General features: G+C 31.4%; 1 protein-coding gene across 5 annotated transcripts in view; it reads left to right on the top strand.

Moving 5' to 3' along the window:
• LOC124544000 (DNA-binding protein D-ETS-4) overlaps positions 1–10,403 on the top strand; it is a 36,518-nt gene extending 26,115 nt beyond the window's left edge. For 4 of the 5 annotated variants that reach the window (XM_047122344.1, XM_047122343.1, XM_047122346.1 and 1 more), the window contains exons 4-6: positions 1,988–2,129; positions 6,463–6,630; positions 9,177–10,403. In XM_047122344.1, coding sequence (XP_046978300.1) covers positions 1,988–2,129; positions 6,463–6,630; positions 9,177–9,367 — 501 coding nt within the window. In that variant the 3' untranslated portion in view covers positions 9,368–10,403. The remainder of the gene's footprint in view (positions 1–1,987; positions 2,130–6,462; positions 6,631–9,176) is intronic. The other variant, XM_047122345.1, reaches the window with a different exon arrangement.
• Positions 10,404–19,891: the final 9,488 nt, after the last annotated feature.

Genomic DNA, 19,891 nt, shown 5'->3' with positions numbered 1-19,891 from the left:
CACATAATTCTTTTCAGCCGGTAACTTCCTAAAGGAATTAACTTTATAAACTTATATTTTTTTTACAGTATATTTTAAAAAAGCGAGTTGACTAGAATAAGTTTTAAGAATATTTTATGTTCATTGTATTATTATATATGGATCTGGGTTCGATGACCTATTTTATAACACTTTAATAGTAAATTAAATACCTATAATGTGAAATTATTTAATAGTTGTCTTAAATAATTTCACATTATAGGTTGTACCTTATTAAGTTGAGATCATAGAGAGAGAAAAAGAAAAGTGTGACAAATTACGGACCGCTATTTATATTGTTTATTCAATTTTTTCTCCAATAAATTATAATTACAGGTTAGGAAAATTCCATATACATATAAATATGCCATAAATAGAGATGACTGAATATTAGATGCGTTCATAATTTAAAATTATGTTAGTCATTTTCAATATCTCAAAGATTATATTGATATGTCATTTTAGTTAATAAATGTTTTCATTTTTTATAAATAAATCAACAATAATTACGCGTTTTCTATTCCGTTGTTAAAAGAATAAGTCTTAATATCGATTTCTTTAAATTATTGTTCGAATTCGGTATAGTTTTCGAAGATATACTCGCAGTTCGACTTCACGGTTCGCTCAACAAGGAAATCCGTTTAGGGGTTACGTTTACGCAACTTTCATGTAATAAGAACAAAACTTGAGTGGTAACGTAATTACACTTTGGAAATCCCGTACGTAAGTTTGATCATATTTATTCAACTCGTAACGCAATCATTGCGTTATCAAATTATTACGTTACAACCGTTTGCCTTAATTCATGGATAGTGACGTCATGTAACGCGTATACGATGCGATCAAATGCAGTTTTTTTTAATGTAACGTCTTCACGGCCTTGCTTTGCTTAAACAATGGAAAGTAAGCTTAAGTACAAGTAAGTAAAAGGACAATTTAAGCTAATTAAAACAGCGGAAACCTTTCTATCGTTTAGTCTTTAATTATGTTTTATGTAATTGCTTCGCTGCGAAACAATTGTTACGATTGTGTTCTAAAGTACTCGACATTATATTAGATCAAACAAAGATTTAGTACTTGACAATCACGTAATCCATTTGAAAAGCTTGATAAGATTAACATCTACCGATTCGAATATATCGAAAACAATTCGACATAGAGCTCTATTATTATTATATTTCCTTAAATAAATTGTCAGTATACAATACACGAACTTCGTGTATTAGGCATATATAGTTCTTAACTTTGATAGTACTCTCGTAACTCAGTAGTTACGATGTATTCTCGATCTAATCAAGCCAGCTTGACAGTTGTCATCGTATGCGTCAGTGCTCCGACTTTCTCCAAGGCCGATGAAAGTTCCGCGACATCGCTACAACCGATGTTTGCATACAAATTGTAACAATCTGTGATTTCAAATCATAAATCGATGTAAACAAGACGAGTTCAAGAGATAAAAGGAATATAGAGTTTATATAAAAATAAGCCCGAGTCTTTCTAGTCATAATAATATTTGAGCTTGATATGTGTTGAACCATTGTTAATAATATTATAATAAAATAACCCTGTAAATTTCCCACTGCTTACCTCAAATAAGCTTGGCTCTGCTGTTTTTTGAAGAGAAGGTAAGGAGCATACTTCACCATTGATTCACATGTGGCAGAATTTTTCGTCGTGAAATGAATGAAATAATAACCAGCAATAGTTAGTAAACAAATTACAAGTGTGTACGTTCAAAGTCCACACATGGAGCGTTCTCTAGGTTTATTGCAAAATAAATAGGCATGTATAATGATGATTGCTATTATGAATTAATATTGGCTCTCCAACTGTGTGTATGTTCTTACAGTTCAATAGCTTTTTTTATATTTTAACGTTAATTTTATTACATTTATATGTAACATATTTTAAGTAAAGTATTAGTTGACTTACGTTACTGTTTTGACTAAACAAAATTCAATTTTTTTAGGCCGGAAGCACACTGTACGCTCAGCTCGAGATATGGAAAGCAGCGAGGCACGAAAGCTGGAGGAGTCAGTGGGTGGAACATGAACAACCTTCTCCTACACCAGCTCCACCTTGCCTACCATCGCCTGAGGATATGAGTGATGGTATGTCATGATTTGAAGTTTCTTCCATAGTTTTCTTAACAAAGGTAGATGTGATCCAGCTTGCCTTAGTATTAAGCACAGATGTCAACTTGTTATTAGTTTCAGATAATTTATATACTCCGTGTTGTTTATTTGTTGTTGATTGGCGATAAAATAGATGTTGAACGGCTGGTTATCATTCATTAATTATATAAGCCGGTACGGGGCATTGTATGCAGTAAAATGTGCAACAACAATAGACCCAATTGATATGTACTAGCGATATCTTAAATTAGTTGAGAAAGCTTGTTCGCCTTTGTAGCTGAATTTTTTTTTTTTTAAATAAACTATATTAGTGCTCGCCCAGTAGTTGAACTTAACTTTTAATCGCTCTAAAAACTAGATTGGTTATTGTTTTTTATTAATTTTTTTTATAAAATTAATGTGTGTGAAACGAAATATTTTTTATCGATAACTAATAGTCGAGAAAAAGATACTCACAACTTTTACGCAGAAATATTGTAGCTTTCTATCAGTGAAAACATTTTTCAGAATTAGATAATTTAATTCGGAGATTACTGTACATACTAAAAACGTTTAACTTTATATTGTGAATATAGCTTAAAATATAAATAAGATTATTAAAATAGAAACGATGCATCAAACCGATCGTATCTATGCCGGTACAGTTAACCCAATCATTAATTTCAAGATATTTACATTCAACCCACAATTGAATAAGCTATAATATTACTTGTTTATGGGCATTTAAAATTCAACAATAGTTAATATGAAACAGCACAAAAGCCGTCGATGCTATGTAGCACGGCAATGCATCAACTTGTATTGTGATCACCGTTAGCCGATGCGAGGTCCCACATTGAGACAAACGACTCAATGATATATGGCCTAGTGAGGCTATACGTTGAAACTATTCACTTGCTTTACGAGGGAATTGTAGACAGACAGAAAGAGGACGACCAGTGTATTGATAATGCGGAAAGCATCGAAATTATCTAGAATCCTATAAACATAATAAAAAGCGTATATTAAGTTGACGCGTTAAATATCTTTATGTCAAAATGACATTTCAGTAGTGATTTATATCGATTCGAAATTTAAAATATAGAAATAGTATTAATTAATAAACTTACATTTATATTACTTTTGTAACCAATTTTTTAAATATTTTGATTTTTAAACGTACATATTTCAATGTGTTATTTGAGTAAATTACTAGAGGCCGTAAAATTTATTAAATTAACAGAATGAGAATATCAGTGATGTTAACAGACAGACGTTTTAAAAAAAAAGTATTGATAGTAGCACAGGAAACAGCTACGGGCAATTATCTGTAGCTGTTCAGCGTTCCAAACATTGTGTAGGTCATACTTTATAAAGTTAGCTACACAAACGTTTAGTAAATAATAGTTTGTTTATACGAAATATATTCAAATCCGACAATTGTTTGGGTAAAAGAATTGATTACATTCATACCGTTAGAGTTTGTAAAAAAGAAAATAATTAAGAAATTATATTTCACATCGTCAAATTGTATCGAAAAAATTTTATCTCATAATCTGTGGAATATAATAATATTATAAATTATCAAAAGCATATAAAGATACAGTTAGACTATCAACCACATAGTCAATGAGTTCTATTCCTCTCGACAGGCCCTTATACGTCAAGCCAGCTTTTTATAACATTTCTCGAAGACCTAGATACAGAGAGCTGTGCCACCGGACCCGCAAGGTCGAATATGTATTGGTCAAGATGAAACCGTCGACATTATAAAAATTTATATATAATCCAATTGATACGTATCGTGCTTTTGATCTAGAATGCGACAGGAAGGCGTTATTATTGGTGTAATTTCTTGCGTTGGTGAGTTTAATGAGCTAAAAGATACGCCTTATAAAGTTAGAGATATATTATATCGAGCAATGAAATCGATTCACAGTTTTACTTTAGTGAAGGATTGAAAAAATATAGTCACGATTAAAAAAAAAAACATGACATTGAACCATATTAATTATATTAAAAGAAATAATTGGTTCATTTACGTTAAAGATCTAATCAATAGATTGATAATTTCTAATTGGTTGAAGTATGATAAAATGTTTTAGATTTAAAATGTTATTTGGACAACCAATGTAAATTGTAAAACAAAATTATTCTTTATTAAAATTATACAATTCTAAGTGTTTTAAATATAGAGAAATATATATAAATCTCAAGATACCAAGATGTTTGTATCAAATAATTTATCACTCGCCTCTTTAAATAGCGTCTGAGCCACCGTGTTTACTGTAAACGTTTTACAGTCTGTTGGTTTATACGTCTCAAATCGAAGGTCACATACACGCTACTTTAGGTGTCTTGTTAGTTTTGTGGCGAGGTTATAAGGTTGTAAATCCTCTGACCCAATTTATTAGGTTTTTCCAAATTTGAGTTGTCAGAAAGAAATAGTTAGTGTAATATGTAAAATTAGTAGTCCTGTGTCTGAACAAAATCCATTCATGTCAGTTATACGGAACAATCGGGCTGTAAGAGTAAAGGAACATAGTTAATATGTTAGAGCTTTGTGCAAGCCCGTCTGAGAAGGCTTTCCATATATTCTACCGTAAGTGCGCATATGCAACTACGTACATCTTACGGACGAAACATCATCGTTGGCGGTGCATTGGCGGCTTAAGAAATGCTTAATATTTGTTACATTGCCAATATTCAAACATTGGTGGCCACTTACCACAATTTATTAAAAGAGAGAGTATACGTTATATTGCACAAATATTTATACTCTACAGTATGTTTTGAACAGTTGGATACCCTTCTTTCAAAAAAGATTATTAAATTGTATAAAAAAATAAACGCATTAATTTGTGTAGATTATTTTGCAGTGAATACGCAAACACTTATAAATAATGCACTTATGAACGATATATTTAAATTGATTGGTAAAGATAAGTTTACGGAACTCATGATGATAATAATTGAAAACGTTTTAAATGAAATTACGTCATTTAATTGTAATATTATTTCATGCAGTGATGATTATTATCTTGTAATATATGCTAAAAATAATAAAAAAACTGCGATGTCTACAAATTGGATGGTTATGGAACTTCATTTTAATTTCTAGTTGAAGATGAATTTTACCATCATATTCTGATACATTGTATTATTTTAATACAATTGGATAAATAGTGTCAGTCTAAGAACTTTAAAAGCGCTGTAAAAACTATAACGAATACGCATAGATCTGCATCTAATACTGATAGATAAATAATATAATACCTATAAAAATCGACACAACAGATTATCCATCTTTAGTTGATAAGTCAATAATAATAATAATAAATGTAATACTTTTATTTTTATTATCATAAAATACTGATTATTGTATTTAAATTTGTGTCATACATAATATATCTTTATCAAAATTATTAACTAATTAATTAAAATTGCATACATATTGCAATTTATATTGATAACTTTAATTTAATATGACGTATTAAGCACTTGATAAAAGATTAGTCGCTTAATTCGATGCTAGATAATGATCACATTGTATTATTAAAAACAGGTTACAAATCAACAGCTAAGTCCTCTTTTCTCTTTTATTTGTCATCTGATTTTATTTATTTTAATTCTGTAGCTATTGAAGAGCTACAGTGATTTCAATAAATTTCCCAACTTATTTTCAATCTTAGAAAAAAATATTGGAATCAAAGAAATTTAAATGATATATTTTCCTCATCCAATTAAAGGAAATAAATATAATAAAACATAGTCGACTCAATTGTCCAACTAAAGAGTGATTTCAAACATTAATACATTAGCGTTAATATGACGTCTTATGAAAGTTTCTTATGTAAGGCTGTGTAACCGAAAGGTACTATTTAGTCAACATATGACTTTGAGGATGTTATATCTTTCGGATATTAAATCGTGAGTTCGTTATTTAATTACTATTTAATGATTAAGGTTGTTAAAAAAATCAATATAATTTTATAATTCACGTTTTAAATATTTTGAAATAACTACCAAACTACAGTCGAGCAGTGTGATAGAATAGGCCATCTCTAAAAAGGGTTGCTGTTATCCAGACCGTTTCTAGATATATCTATCGATATTCTATAAATATATTTTTTATTTAATGCATCTATAATGCGCCAGTTATATAAGGAGAGTTGGTTCATTTTTCGCCCAGAGAATCGGCGAAAGTCAAATTGCAACTGGACAATGCTATTAGCACGAAAGCCTTCTGTGTGATCATTTTTTTAACACTAGTTATATTCAAATTATATATATAGAAAAATATAAGTAATGTGAATACTTTTACTAATAGCGGTCATTTTGCAAGCAGATGAAGACTCAGAATCAGCGGGAACCAGTGCTGCTCCGGGTGGAGGGAAAGTGAAAACAGGAAGCACACATATCCACCTCTGGCAATTCCTGAAAGAGCTCCTCGCGTCACCCCACATACATGGATCCGCGATTCGGTGGTTAGACCGAAGTGAGTATAAAATGTTTTTTTTTATACAAATATCCAAAAAAATCAAAATAAACTTTATTCGAGTAGGCTTTTACAAACTCTTTTGAATCGTGATTTAACAATTAAGTAAAGATACCACCGTTTCGAAAAGTAGATTCTATCGAGAAGAACCGGCAAGAAACTCATTAGTTACTCTTTTTCAATATTTAAAAGATACAGTTAGTTAAATACAATTATATATGTATGTAAGATATCCTGCCTGGAAGACAACAGGTAGGTAGTACCTATTAACTTATCCTTAATACCGATTAAAATTAGCCTTCTCTATTTAATGCATTATTGAGGTTTGATTAAATATATATTTTGTAAACGAAAATCTCTAAAAATAATTATATAAAATAATTCGCAAACTCTCTTTTTACAATGAATTAGATGATTGATAGGTTGAAGTTGCTCAATCATCCTACTCTATATTTTAAAATTAGTATGTAATAAGCACTTATGTAGCTTGTTATATCAGTAATTACCTTAACACCGTAACTGCGATAATGATTTATTCTATCTATTGAATATTTAAGTGTACTTTATTAAATTGAATCGTGTACTATTTGTGACAAAAATTATCAATTGCATTGAATAACTAACGCTAACTACACGCTCGATATTATAAAACAAGATTATGGGTAAAATCTCAATTCTCTTACTTTTAAAGTCCAACTGGGTGCCAATCCAAAAGAACTGAGAAAAAAAAACAGACGGCTTAAGCAGTTCGAAGCATTAGATGTTACATTGTAAAAATATAATCGCTACCGAGAATCTCACGAGAAAAACCTAATGCCTTTAATTGATGATATGTAGTTTAAGCTAGTCAATAGAAAAAAAAAGAAACATACTTATATTAAAGTAAATCTATAAAACAATACACTTGTAAACAATTACAATGCCACTCAGAGTGAGTTTAAACGACCTATGCAAATTCATGGAAGTATTCAGAATAGCAATTAGATGTAACATTGCTTCTATGGAAGAATAATTAAACGTGGATAGTACAAGTTGCATTCTAAATAAATTATTAAATTGTTCGCGGATTTTCTTTACTATGAATTATTTAATTTCATTTACATAGTGCAGTTTACACTTGTTCTTACTTTCTGTTTCCTTGTAAAAAATTTAGATCCTTGTTTGACTAGATTCGATTATAGATTCTATAGTGGTTCTATAACAATACAAAAGCAGGAATATCTATAGATCTGGGGAAACCAGATTCTTATAATTTATATGCATGAACTGCTAAACAGGATTTATTTGTGATTATAAGCAATAAACTTGACGTCCGTAATAAAATCAAGTATTAATGCAATTGAAATACAATTCGTTTCTTAAGTTGCGTCTTTAACTTTAAATATATATTTATTAGAATTGAGTTTGAAAACTTTAAAAGATTTGCACTACGATTTTCAGCAACATGACTGTTTTGTAAGGAGTCGTAATTAATGACATTAGGGAATCAGACGCTGAATAGATAAACAAAAATGGATTTATAGTCGGAACATCAAAAAAATTTACTTATTATTCATAATAAAGTCGAATATTTAATGAAATCCATCAATGTACATCGAAAAATGGCATAAAAATTACTCGTCGTCAATCAATTAAACCCACATAAAATTGTAATGGCATATTTTATCTCGTTTGGGTCGTAGTTTCCTTTGTTTCGCGTTGTTTCCAAGTCGATAATAATACAAGCAATTTACTGACTGATATCTTTTAATTGGTTTAAAAACACGGAAACAAGTCGCATCGTCGTTCAACTGTATTTCATATTATATCTCAATATTTTAATATTGCGCTGATATTGAATCAATTAAGTTTGTAAATTAATTATATGAACATACTATACCCATTAATTCATAAAAATTGTCTACAGTATTACGATCTACTATTCCCAGAATCGGTACTGGGTATTCCTCTAATTGTCCAGTTCATATGAAATCATTGATATTAGTTAAGAGTTCTCTTATTTATATAACTTGAAAAATCCATAGCGACATTCTCAATCCAAGGTGAACGAGCCGTTTACTTGCCTTGTGTTAGGTACTCTATAAAATACTCAAAAGGTTAGTTTTCTGCTTCGTGACTGAATCTATATACTATCGTTATTGATACGTTGTCTAGATTTACAGCTATTATTGTTAACACGTCTATTTTTGGTATTAACGGCGGTATTATGGTAATTTTAGTTGTATTGATTGTGCGGAATAATCTTGCAATAGTTACGAGAATAGGATTTTGATTAGTCCTTCGTGCATTCTGGGTCATTTAATCATAACGAAGCATAATATTAATATTATATAAACAATAAACGTAACCTCAATACAAATGTCGTTCGATAGTATGTATAATGATGTGTTTGATTAAAAATACTTGGCCGTTAGCCTAAAACTTCCATTTTGAAAGTTAATTTACCTCGATCTGATAACGTATTGCACGTTTGTTTTACCAAAACAATAGCCTTATTATCATAGTTTATCTATATACAGATGGTTAATTCATGTCATGTTTCACAGGTAACGGAGTATTCAAAATTGAAGATTCAGTCCGTGTAGCCAGGCTGTGGGGCAAGAGAAAAAACAGGCCCGCGATGAACTACGACAAACTGTCCAGAAGTATAAGGCAGTATTACAAAAAAGGCATCATGAAGAAAACTGAGAGGAGTCAGAGGCTCGTTTACCAGTTTTGTCATCCTTACTCCTTATAAAAACATCGAAATAACTTAGTATAAGTTATTTGTAAATATTTATTGTAAATAAGGGCGTGTGAGAGCCGCGGTAATGCGGACAAAATGAGTAACTGGTTGTGTTTTGCGATGTAACGTAAAATTCAACGCAGTTTTAGAGTTTGTCGATGTTCTAAAAGCATCCCGGAGAACGTGTTTCGGTTCTTGGGTGCGACTAAAACATCGATCAACACTCCTCCATAAAATTCGGGAAAGGTAATTTTCTCTGGAATTCTATTGGACGGAGACATTGATTGAGATAGTATTAAGTTCTTTTTTACCGGCGATTAGACGACGATCATCATTGTTTGTTTCGTAATCAGTTCTCATAATTGATTTTCGTTCGTCAGTCGAAAGCTGGTAATGTTTATCCCATATATCTATGATATATTTCTAGTACGTTCTATGAACTTATAGATAACTAAGCGATGTAAATAATTACGTTCGAATTTGTGAAAAAAGAATTGAGCATAAGCTCGAGTTAGTTAAGCATGAAGAGGTAATTCTCATTTAATTTTTAATTATTTATAAAAACATTTTTTGTAATCGAGATATAATTGTTTTATTTTATATTTTAAGATACGATTGACGTTAGATTTGTTAAGAGAAATGTAGCGTGACACGTGAGTCGTTTGTGACGATGTTTGTTTTTGTGTTTGCGCACAAGTGGGACACTTGCAATGTAGGTGTAGTTTGTAACTCGTAAGTCATAACAATGGCGGTTCAATTTGGACTTGTAAGAATGTAAAATTTTCGAAATTTTGTGCCAAATAGACATGTATTCCTTCGTATTTATTCGGGACAAAATAATAGTTCCATCGGTAGCCCGCCGATGTAAAATTGTAAAAACGTAAATTAAATTTAGAATGGTGTTGGTTTAATGGGGTTATAGGTTAAGTTACTATCTTAAGCATGCGACGCAGTTAGCGTACATAAATAATGTTATTGGACCAAACTAATGTAGATTTTATGAATCATGTAATATTATGTTGCATCAAAATAAATGGCCATTCATATACATCGAACTTTTATTTACTACTCGACTAAGCTAACAAAGAGAACAAAATGAACAATAAAAAACAAATACGTAATATCAAATATATCAATTTATACTTGAATACATTTTATAACTGATGACCATTTAATTCAAATGAAAGTTAATTGAATCTTTAGAGGTGATAGATCCTTAAATAATCTTTATTAAGAATATATCTAATATATGACATATGCATATTATTATATTCATTTGATTCGGGTTGCATCACGTTGCGCAAAAGTGACGTCACACCATCGTCGAATTCCTCAAGTGAAAGTGCCTTTCGACTCGGTAAGAGGGGAGGGCGACCTCGGAAGGCTTTAGAGATTTTTATTGAACGCTAGCTAACTTTAACTTATCTTCGAGAAGGATATATAAAGAAGTTATATACATAATCAAAGAATTATTAACAGTATTAGATAGATTAAAATGAAAAACAAGTTGAGTATGTTCCAATACTACGTAAAGTGTAGTATAAGTAAGTTGTATCCACTGACTGAGATTATTATGAATACCCTTTGATGCATTTATCCTAAATCTACATATATACACCCAAAATAACATTACAAGATTCGATGATGGAATCGACTAGCCGGAGAGAAATTAATTAATAGTGTTTGTGGAAATAAAGAATCAAATCGGCCGTACGTAATTCATAAAATAATGTCGAAATTTGAATTTGCGAATGTATCATACGCTTGTAATTAATAAATTTGAATATTTAATAAGTTTGTGCTAGTGGGGTATCACTCGATAAGAGATTATACAGACGATTAAATAACATGAGTTGTCATTCGTTGTGTTTAGGTTATATTGTTATTTAATCGTATTTAATTAATGTACTTATGTAATTAATCGGTGAAAAAATATTTTTGATTTTTTCATTCGAATAATTTGCATATTTTTCTCGATAAATTGAGAATCTACTTATAGTTTGACACTCCGTAAAAAATTATAATCTTATAAAGTACAGAATTAAGTATACAAATAGTAAACATTAATAATTTTATACTTAACTAAAACCTGTACCCACGTGTAGCAAAATTATATAAGTGACATGTTAAATTCCCAAAAAATCTGCTGTAATTTAAAAATTATAATATCCAAGGGTGGAGTTAAATTAGAGAGAGTTGCTAGAATGGTTGCTGAACACAGGCGCATCATCTTCCCGTATTGTGGTGCATCTTGGAAACCTCACGATTTTTTTATATCTTTATAATTTGAGTTCCTCCAGCATAGAGTATTACGACTAATATTCTTTTCCTCTCTCCTCTCTCTTAGTACCACACTAAGCGACCAGCTCATTCATCGGCCGCTGTTGGAAAACTACAGTTGATTAGAATTTCCTTTAAGAGTGTATTTTTCATATATTCGGTTAATATGCCGAAACTATCCAACGAATACCTAGCTAAGCCAAGCTAACTGCTTCATTGATAAGATATAAAATTATATTTTAATTGAAAGAAATAAAAATAATAGAATACGACTGCTATAAATACGTGTCATTGGCATTAAATTTTCGTAGGTTTTACAATATTTTCTCGATAGTAAAATATTACCAATTTAGTTATTGGACGAAAAATTGGATTTTTAATTATATTTACAAATAATACTAATACTACTACTAGGAATTCCCCATATCCCTTGTAACATGTCACCCTTACTTCCAATATGTATATATACATATTTCACAAGTTAGTTGCTGTGCCATTGTGAATAGAGGACCACGAAAAGATAATTAATTGACGTTGACGTCTGCGGTTTACGTTGAAGTCATCGCAGTGTAAATATTGATAAAAATCCCACACAACTCAGCATTACTTATCTTGAGAACAAATCTATGCAACCAGCTTTTGTCAGCGATACTGATAGCATCAAGAAAAGGGCTTACTCATTACTTCAACGCTAGTAACGCACCTGCAAACCCCTCAGTGTTGGAAATGTCCATGGGCGGTGGTAGTCACTTTCGGCCTACTCTTGCTCATTTGTCATCTACTACTGTACTTTAGAATACATATACATATTATATTCAACAAAAAAAATGGATATATTTATAGATACAGATTACCTCCAGAAATATTAAATCCGGTGTGACGTAACTTTTGCGTTAGGGTACTTAATATTTAAGTCTTTTATAAAATAAAATAAAAATACAGATTTAAGTACATTAATACAACTTATTACAACAAAAAATGGTTCGTTACGCACGTTACCCATTCTTAAATTCTAAATACAGCTTTATTAAAGAACTTCAAAATAACAAATTACCTTTAATATGATCGTTGTTAAGTGGATATTTTGTTAAACACAGTTGTCTCTCGTTCTACCTTCAGTGATTGGATATTGGAAAGAAAAAGACGCATCATTGTTCAACTAATCACCCAATAAACAACAAATGTTGATGAAAACATTGATTAAGATTAGATTAAGCATAATCAAGACTCAAGTCATCATAAGACTTTTTACGTAACTCCAACCAGGGTCGACGTAATACTACTTATATCTTTTAGTGGTTATATTTAAATAGACTATTAACAAAAATGTAAATTAGAAAACATTTATATGAATTCTTAAACGATTTGATAAAAATGTACAAACTTAAAGTTACAAGGAAAATCTTACGAATATTAATGTATTGCTTTTTGCCAGTTTTGTTTTTTTTTAATCGTTGATCATCTTGTTAGAGGGGCAAGGGAATTACCTTATAATTTTACTCGAAATTACGTTATACATTTAGTATGTGTCAAAAAAAAAATGTTTACGAACATATTCTATTTTTAAATTTTAATTGAATAATTGTTTGTGGTAAAATATACATATTCGTAATAATAGTCGTTGTAATATTATGCAATATTGGGTGGTTTATATTATAAGTAATGTAAACCGGACCAAATTTGATAAAATTTTAAACCAAGAATTATTTTTTACTGTTTGATAAGATTTATTTTAATCTTTTATTCGGAACTGTTTATCATACCATTTAATATTCCTTGTAAAACCAGTAGAAACTCGCACTTTATTATTATTATTTGAAAAAAATCGCGTTTGTTTGAGGAACTACGGTGGAGCTGAACGGTGTGTGGCAAATTTACAAAATATGCTTTTTAACATTCATACAACAAACAACAACAACAACAGTCTGTAAATTCCCACTGCTGGGCTAAAGGCCTCCTCTCCCTTTGAGGAGAAGGTTTGGAACATATTCCACCACGCTGTTGCAATGCGGGTTGGTGGAATACACATATAAAATAACTTTTTAATAAAATTATGTAAAAATATAAGAAAGGCCACAATGCACATCTTTTAAACCTTATATGAGAATTTTGTGACCTGGTTTATAGTCTTACTGGGACAACAATATCTTTAGGTATAATCACGATGAAGCCTGAAAGGACGTTGTCAATAAGTTTGACAACATTATTACATTTAATGTACAGGGCTACTACGTTTTTATAAGAAAAAAAAACATTGTTTTGCAGTTATTGTGATTTACGCACTATACATTACTACATAGTATAAAACAAAGTTGCTTTCCACTATCTGTCTGTCCCAGTGTATGCTTAAATCTTTAAAACGACGTAACGGATTTCGATGCAGTTTTATAAATACATTTTACATTTAATATAGATCAATGTTTCCCTTGACAATAGCCATTTATATAGTATAGTCTACTGACAAAAAGCTGTGACCGTTATATAAAAAGACAATCTGTAGTATATTTAGTATCAGTATTGCACCCGTGCGAAGCCGAGGCGGGTCGCTAGTATATATATTATATATATTTTTATAAATCAGTATACATTATAGCACGATTTTTTTCTATTTATTATATTATGTCTCAACATTCTTTGCAGTCGGCCAAACGTATTGAAATCCTTAATCTCAAACATTTAGGCACTGACATTCATGTAGTATATAGATAAACAATTTATATTATAGCTCATTTAATTTTTACTTTAATTAAATCATATATACGGGTGCACAAGCGTTTTGTCGAAGTACTTTCTATTAAAATTTACGCGAACAACTTAATATGCCAATAATTATACACCACAATAAACTTCGTTTGTAGTGTTTTATAATGTGAATTAATTTAAATAATTAAATAATAATTTCCTCCTCCTTCGCCCGTTGTTCAACTCGAATTTTGCGTTTGGTATAAGTTAAAAAACAATACACATTTATATTCTTAGTATCGCTTTATTGACCAAAACGGGATAATGAAATAGAAATTTCCACGAGAGCGAATTTCAAAAACGCTTCGATTACTTTAACAATCATTACGGACGCAATTTCACGTTTTAATCCATAGGGCGAAAATCTGGTCTGATGATTGTTTATTATATACTTATTTCGGAACCATTTATCCTGTACAACGAATGCTTGCTGATAAACTGTTTACACTCACGCGCTTTTTGTGTGCATGCATTTTGTGTGGGCCGGTTGTGTGTCCATTTTACTAAGCTTAATGTTAAACCTTTTTTATTTAATATCGCTCTTTACTAGCTCGGAATATTATTACTAACAGAAGCAGGGAAGCTGGAAACAGTAGCTTCGTGTCGCCAATAATTGTAATATTAATAGGATAAGACCTAGCTTTTCGTATCTATCAGGCCTATTAAAAGAGCTCCAACAGTTTATTACTTTGAATTATTAATTGTCATTTGTTAATTTTGTAAAACGGCTTCATGTTTACACGGCTAATACTTCTGAAATTGAACTTGATAATAAATTTATACAAAAATTAGGGATGTGAAAATTTGGTGGTAACTCGTATTTTAAAGCGGGATCTTCATTCAGAGCCACGTGATATGGACAATTTACAGAAAATAAAAAAAAGCATGTCGTCATTGTCGAATTAAATATATAGTTTTGGTTTAATCCCATTTCTACAATATGGTTGTTACTAAATACATTGTATTTCTATCGGTAAAAGAATTGCTGCCTATTAACATATGCACATGAGTTCAAATTAAAAAAACCTTCGATTACGATGTATTCGATGCTTGTTGTATCAATATAAAGCGTATTACATACAATGGTATTTCAACGCCGAACGCTTCTTCTCTGGACGGAAAATAGGCGTTGGCTAAAGGTCGGTTACATTCCAAAATTGTGAGTCCAGTCCAATCTCCACCTGGTACGGCGCTAACCATACCATAACTATTGTAGCATTTTGTATTAAAATATAATACTAGAATATATTCATGAATATTAAATGAATACTTATATGATTTAACATAAATTGTTTGGAAATTGAATACTTATGACAGTATGACGAGATTCTCAAGGCATACATTATTACAAGTCCACAGATAATCAAATTTAAAAAGCGTAATTTTTAGACGTCATATGTATGTAGTATTAAGTAGCAGTTTGTAGTTAGTTGCGCATTAATCAAAGTAAGAATAGTAGTTATTTTATTATAAAGTCCACCCACTACTGGGCTAAAGCTTCTTCTCCCATTAAGGTGATGGTTTGGAATATATTCCACCACGCTGTGTCAATGCGAAATCTTAATATAAGGAATGATTAATATTCTTATTTACCCCTTAATTTAAGCCTAAAACCTATGCTGGGTGTAGGGGCGACAATGGCCCAACAGGTCAGGTTTGATCAGTCGAACAGTCGCAGAATTCTGCGACTTTTTAAATCGCTAGGCGGCCCTTTTACCATTGCGCTGTTGACGCCTTACCTATTGCTTTTTTAAGCCGTTTTATTTAGCTATGAATACTTAGGGGGTCTTCTTCAAGTGAACAGTTACAGACAAGCAGTTTTATTATATCAAACACACATTACGAATCAATCGCGAAAGTATCAAGATTGAATTCGATACCAGCCAAAACAACCCTGTATTTAACGATCGAATTTGACAGATGTCAACAAGATTAGGCAATATTGAAGCGAAGTTTAATGATAGGCGATTGCAGCTTATTGTACCAATTACTACTACACAATAAGTAGAAACCAATAAAAAATACTAATAAAAACATTATGCTTGAGAGCCGTGATGGCCTAGTGGTTAGAACGAGTGCATCTTAACCGATGGTCGCGGGTTCAAACCTAGGCAAGCACCACAGAATTTTCATGTGGTTAATTAATGTTATTATTATGTGTGTGCGTTATGATTATAATTGATCTCGTGCTCGGCGGTGAAGGAAAACATCGTGAAAAAACCTGAATGTGCGCAATTTCAACGAAATCCTGCCACATGTGTATCCACCAACTCGCAATGGAGCAGCGTGGTGCAATATTCTTCAAAAAAGGAGAGGAGGTCTTAGTCCAGTAGTGGGAAATTCATAGGCTGTTACTATATTATACTTACTGCTATTTTCTTATGGTAGCAACATGGCTGCTTTATAATCTTGGAGCTAGAGACTCTCTTCGGGATGTTTTTAACAGAGTAGGAATAATCACTGTTGCGTCGCAATATATTTACAACAATATAATTTATATTCACAGTAACATTGATCACTTTGATAAAATCAGTGATAATCATTGTATTAGGTTGGGGAAAAAGTCTTTTCGCATATAGTATGTATGAACTTATAATAAAATATCTTGGGCTATACCATTTGTATCTGGCTGGTTTTGGTAGCATTAAAAAGTTTTAATTTTAAAGAAGGCACTTCCAAATTCCAATTAGGAATTTGTGTGATTTTCATTTGTTTTTGTTGTTGTTAAAATGAGTGAATCTAAAGAAGAAATTTGATACATTTTAAAATTTTACTATAAAAAAGTTAAAAATGCAACTCAAGCCGCGAAAAAAATTTGTGATATTTATGGGCCTAATGCAGTATCTGTGAGAGTAGCGCAAGTTTGGTTTAAGCGTTTTCAAGCCGGAAATTTTGATATCAAAGATGCATCTCGCTCTGGTCGCCCTGTTACGGACAAAATTGATGCCATTTTTGAAAAAATGGAGCAAGATCGGCATATTAGTAGTTACGATGTAGCTGAAGAACTGGCAATTGACCACAAAACGGTTTTGACTCATTTGAATAAAGCTGGATACACAAAAAAGCTCGATATATGGGTGCCTCATGAACTCACTGAAAGAAACCTAATGAACCGTGTATTCATTTGTGACTCTTTATTACGACGTAATGAAACCGAACCATTTTTGAAGAAGCTGATAACTGGTGATGAAAAGTGGATCACATACGACAAGAACGTGCGAAAAAGATCGTGGTCAAAGGCCGGTCAAGCTTCACAGACTGTGGCAAAACCCGGATTAACTCGCAACAAGGTAATGCTGTGTGTATGGTGAGATTGGAAGGGCATCATTCATTATGAGCTGTTACCGCCCGGCAGGACCATCGATTTAGAACTGTATTGCGAACAATTGATGAGATTGAAGCAAGAAATTGAGAGAAAGCGGCCAGAATTGATCAACAGAAGGGGTGAGGTTTTTCACCATGACAACGCTAGACCTCACACATCTTTAGCCACTCAACAAAAATTACGAGAGTTTGGCTGGGAGGTATTAATGCATCCGCCGTATAGTCCTGACCTTGCACCTTCAGATTTTCATCTGTTTCGGTCTCTGCAGAATTCCTTAGGCAATGTCAGGTTAACATCACGAGAGGACTGCCAAAACCACTTGTCGCAGTTTTTCGATCAGAAGCCCAAAAATTTTTACAGCAATGGGATCATGTCACTACCAACAAGATGGCAAAAAGTTATGGAACAAAATGGCACCTACATACTTTAGTCAAATGTAAATAAACTATAAAAAAACTTTTTGAATTTTCATATAAAATACGAAAAAACTTTTTCCCCAACCTATTATATGCACTAAAAGTAAGGACAATCTTATAACGCCAAGTTTCCGACTCCGCAAAGTCAATAAATCTTTCTTGGGGCAAGGTATTCGTTTCTATAATAAAATTCCGCCGACATTTTTAACTTTGCCTTTGTTTATAAAAATACATTGGTAAAAAAGGCGTATTATTCGATACAAGATTTTGTAGATGATAAAAAGGCGTGGAATTAATACCTGCTGACTTCCAGGCAGGATATATTAATTTAAATAATTGTATTAACTAACATGACCTTATTTTTTTAATGTTGAAAAAGAGTAACTACCGAGTTTCTTGCCGGTTCTTCTCGGTAGAATCTACTTTCCGAACCGGTGGTAGCTTCACTTAATTGTTAAATGACGATTCAAAAGTGCTTGTAAAAGCCCACTTGAATAAAGTTTATTCTGATTTTTGATTTTATACAGGACAGAATAGAACCTCGAATGTTTTGCTTCGAATGAATATTAAATGTTACAAATGATTGTACCTATACATCTCTTAAATAACTGTGTATATTTACTAGAAGTATATTTTCCAAAAAGTTTAAAAATGTAATTTACTCATCCAAATTGATCTAGTCGTTTCCGATTATTCGAGGAAAACATAGTTATAAAAACATTCGCCATAACATTCCATTCAAGGGTTCAACTTATGATTTTAGGAAGTTGGTAAAAATTAATTAGTAAGCTTATCTAAGACCATTTGCACTCATTCAAGCGCGGTCAATTTATTCATATACGTTTCAATATCATATTAATCCGACACAAAATCCTTTCTTATTTTTAATATAAGAAGCAAGTTTGTATGCGTCAATTATTGTAAGGGTTTCACTAAAGAGCGGTTTTCCTTACTCCTATAATTTGTGATGTCACAATTTTTTGTGCCGACTTCAATTTTGTCTTGACGACGAGACGAAAAAATAATTTTCCTTGACGCCGCATGCAAATTTATCTCATTCCTTTTCGAGCTCTACGAAACAATTACTACATTCATTATATAAACAAAAAAAAAAAAACAAATAATTGAACCCATACAGGTAAAAAACACTGGTAGTGTTTTGTCTCATAGAATAAAAATAAGAGCTTAAGTGATTGCAACTACTAAATATATAATTATATATAATAGGGTAAATATTATTTTTCGTCTAAACTTCAGGTTTTCTATTCACAAATTTCCATTCACGTAGTAACAAAATCACCGTCGAAAGAAATATCAAATAATATTTTTTAATTGAAATTGATTTAGGTACTATAATCAATATTATATTGGGTTGCATTACGAATAGCCAAGATCAAGTATATATAATCACAATTAACTTCTCTTACAGATTAAAATAATATAAGTCATAAAGCCTCGCAATGCTACATACTTGAAGAGAAAATGGTCGATTTGGGAACTTTCCAAGTAATGCTGCCAAAATAAAAAAATACATGAAAACTTTGTAAGTTGAATTTGTAGAACTTCAAAATTTGTACAGATTTTGAAGTTAAGTCAGCCATATTTAAATAATGTAAATAGTTGGTATGTTCATTTAAATGTGTATGTCTATAGCGACATATTACAAAATACTAGCAATAATGCAGTTTGAAGAACTTAAAAGCTTGAAGTGTGAAAAGGAATGCATGTTTTTGGATGACGTCAACGTGACGTCATTGGCGATTGACATTTGGC

The sequence above is a fragment of the Vanessa cardui genome, chromosome 4 (assembly GCF_905220365.1).
Source record: "Vanessa cardui chromosome 4, ilVanCard2.1, whole genome shotgun sequence".
NCBI lineage: Eukaryota > Metazoa > Arthropoda > Insecta > Lepidoptera > Nymphalidae > Vanessa > Vanessa cardui.
The sequence above is the reverse complement of the archived record's forward strand: the minus strand, read 5'-3'. Positions and strand labels throughout refer to the sequence as shown.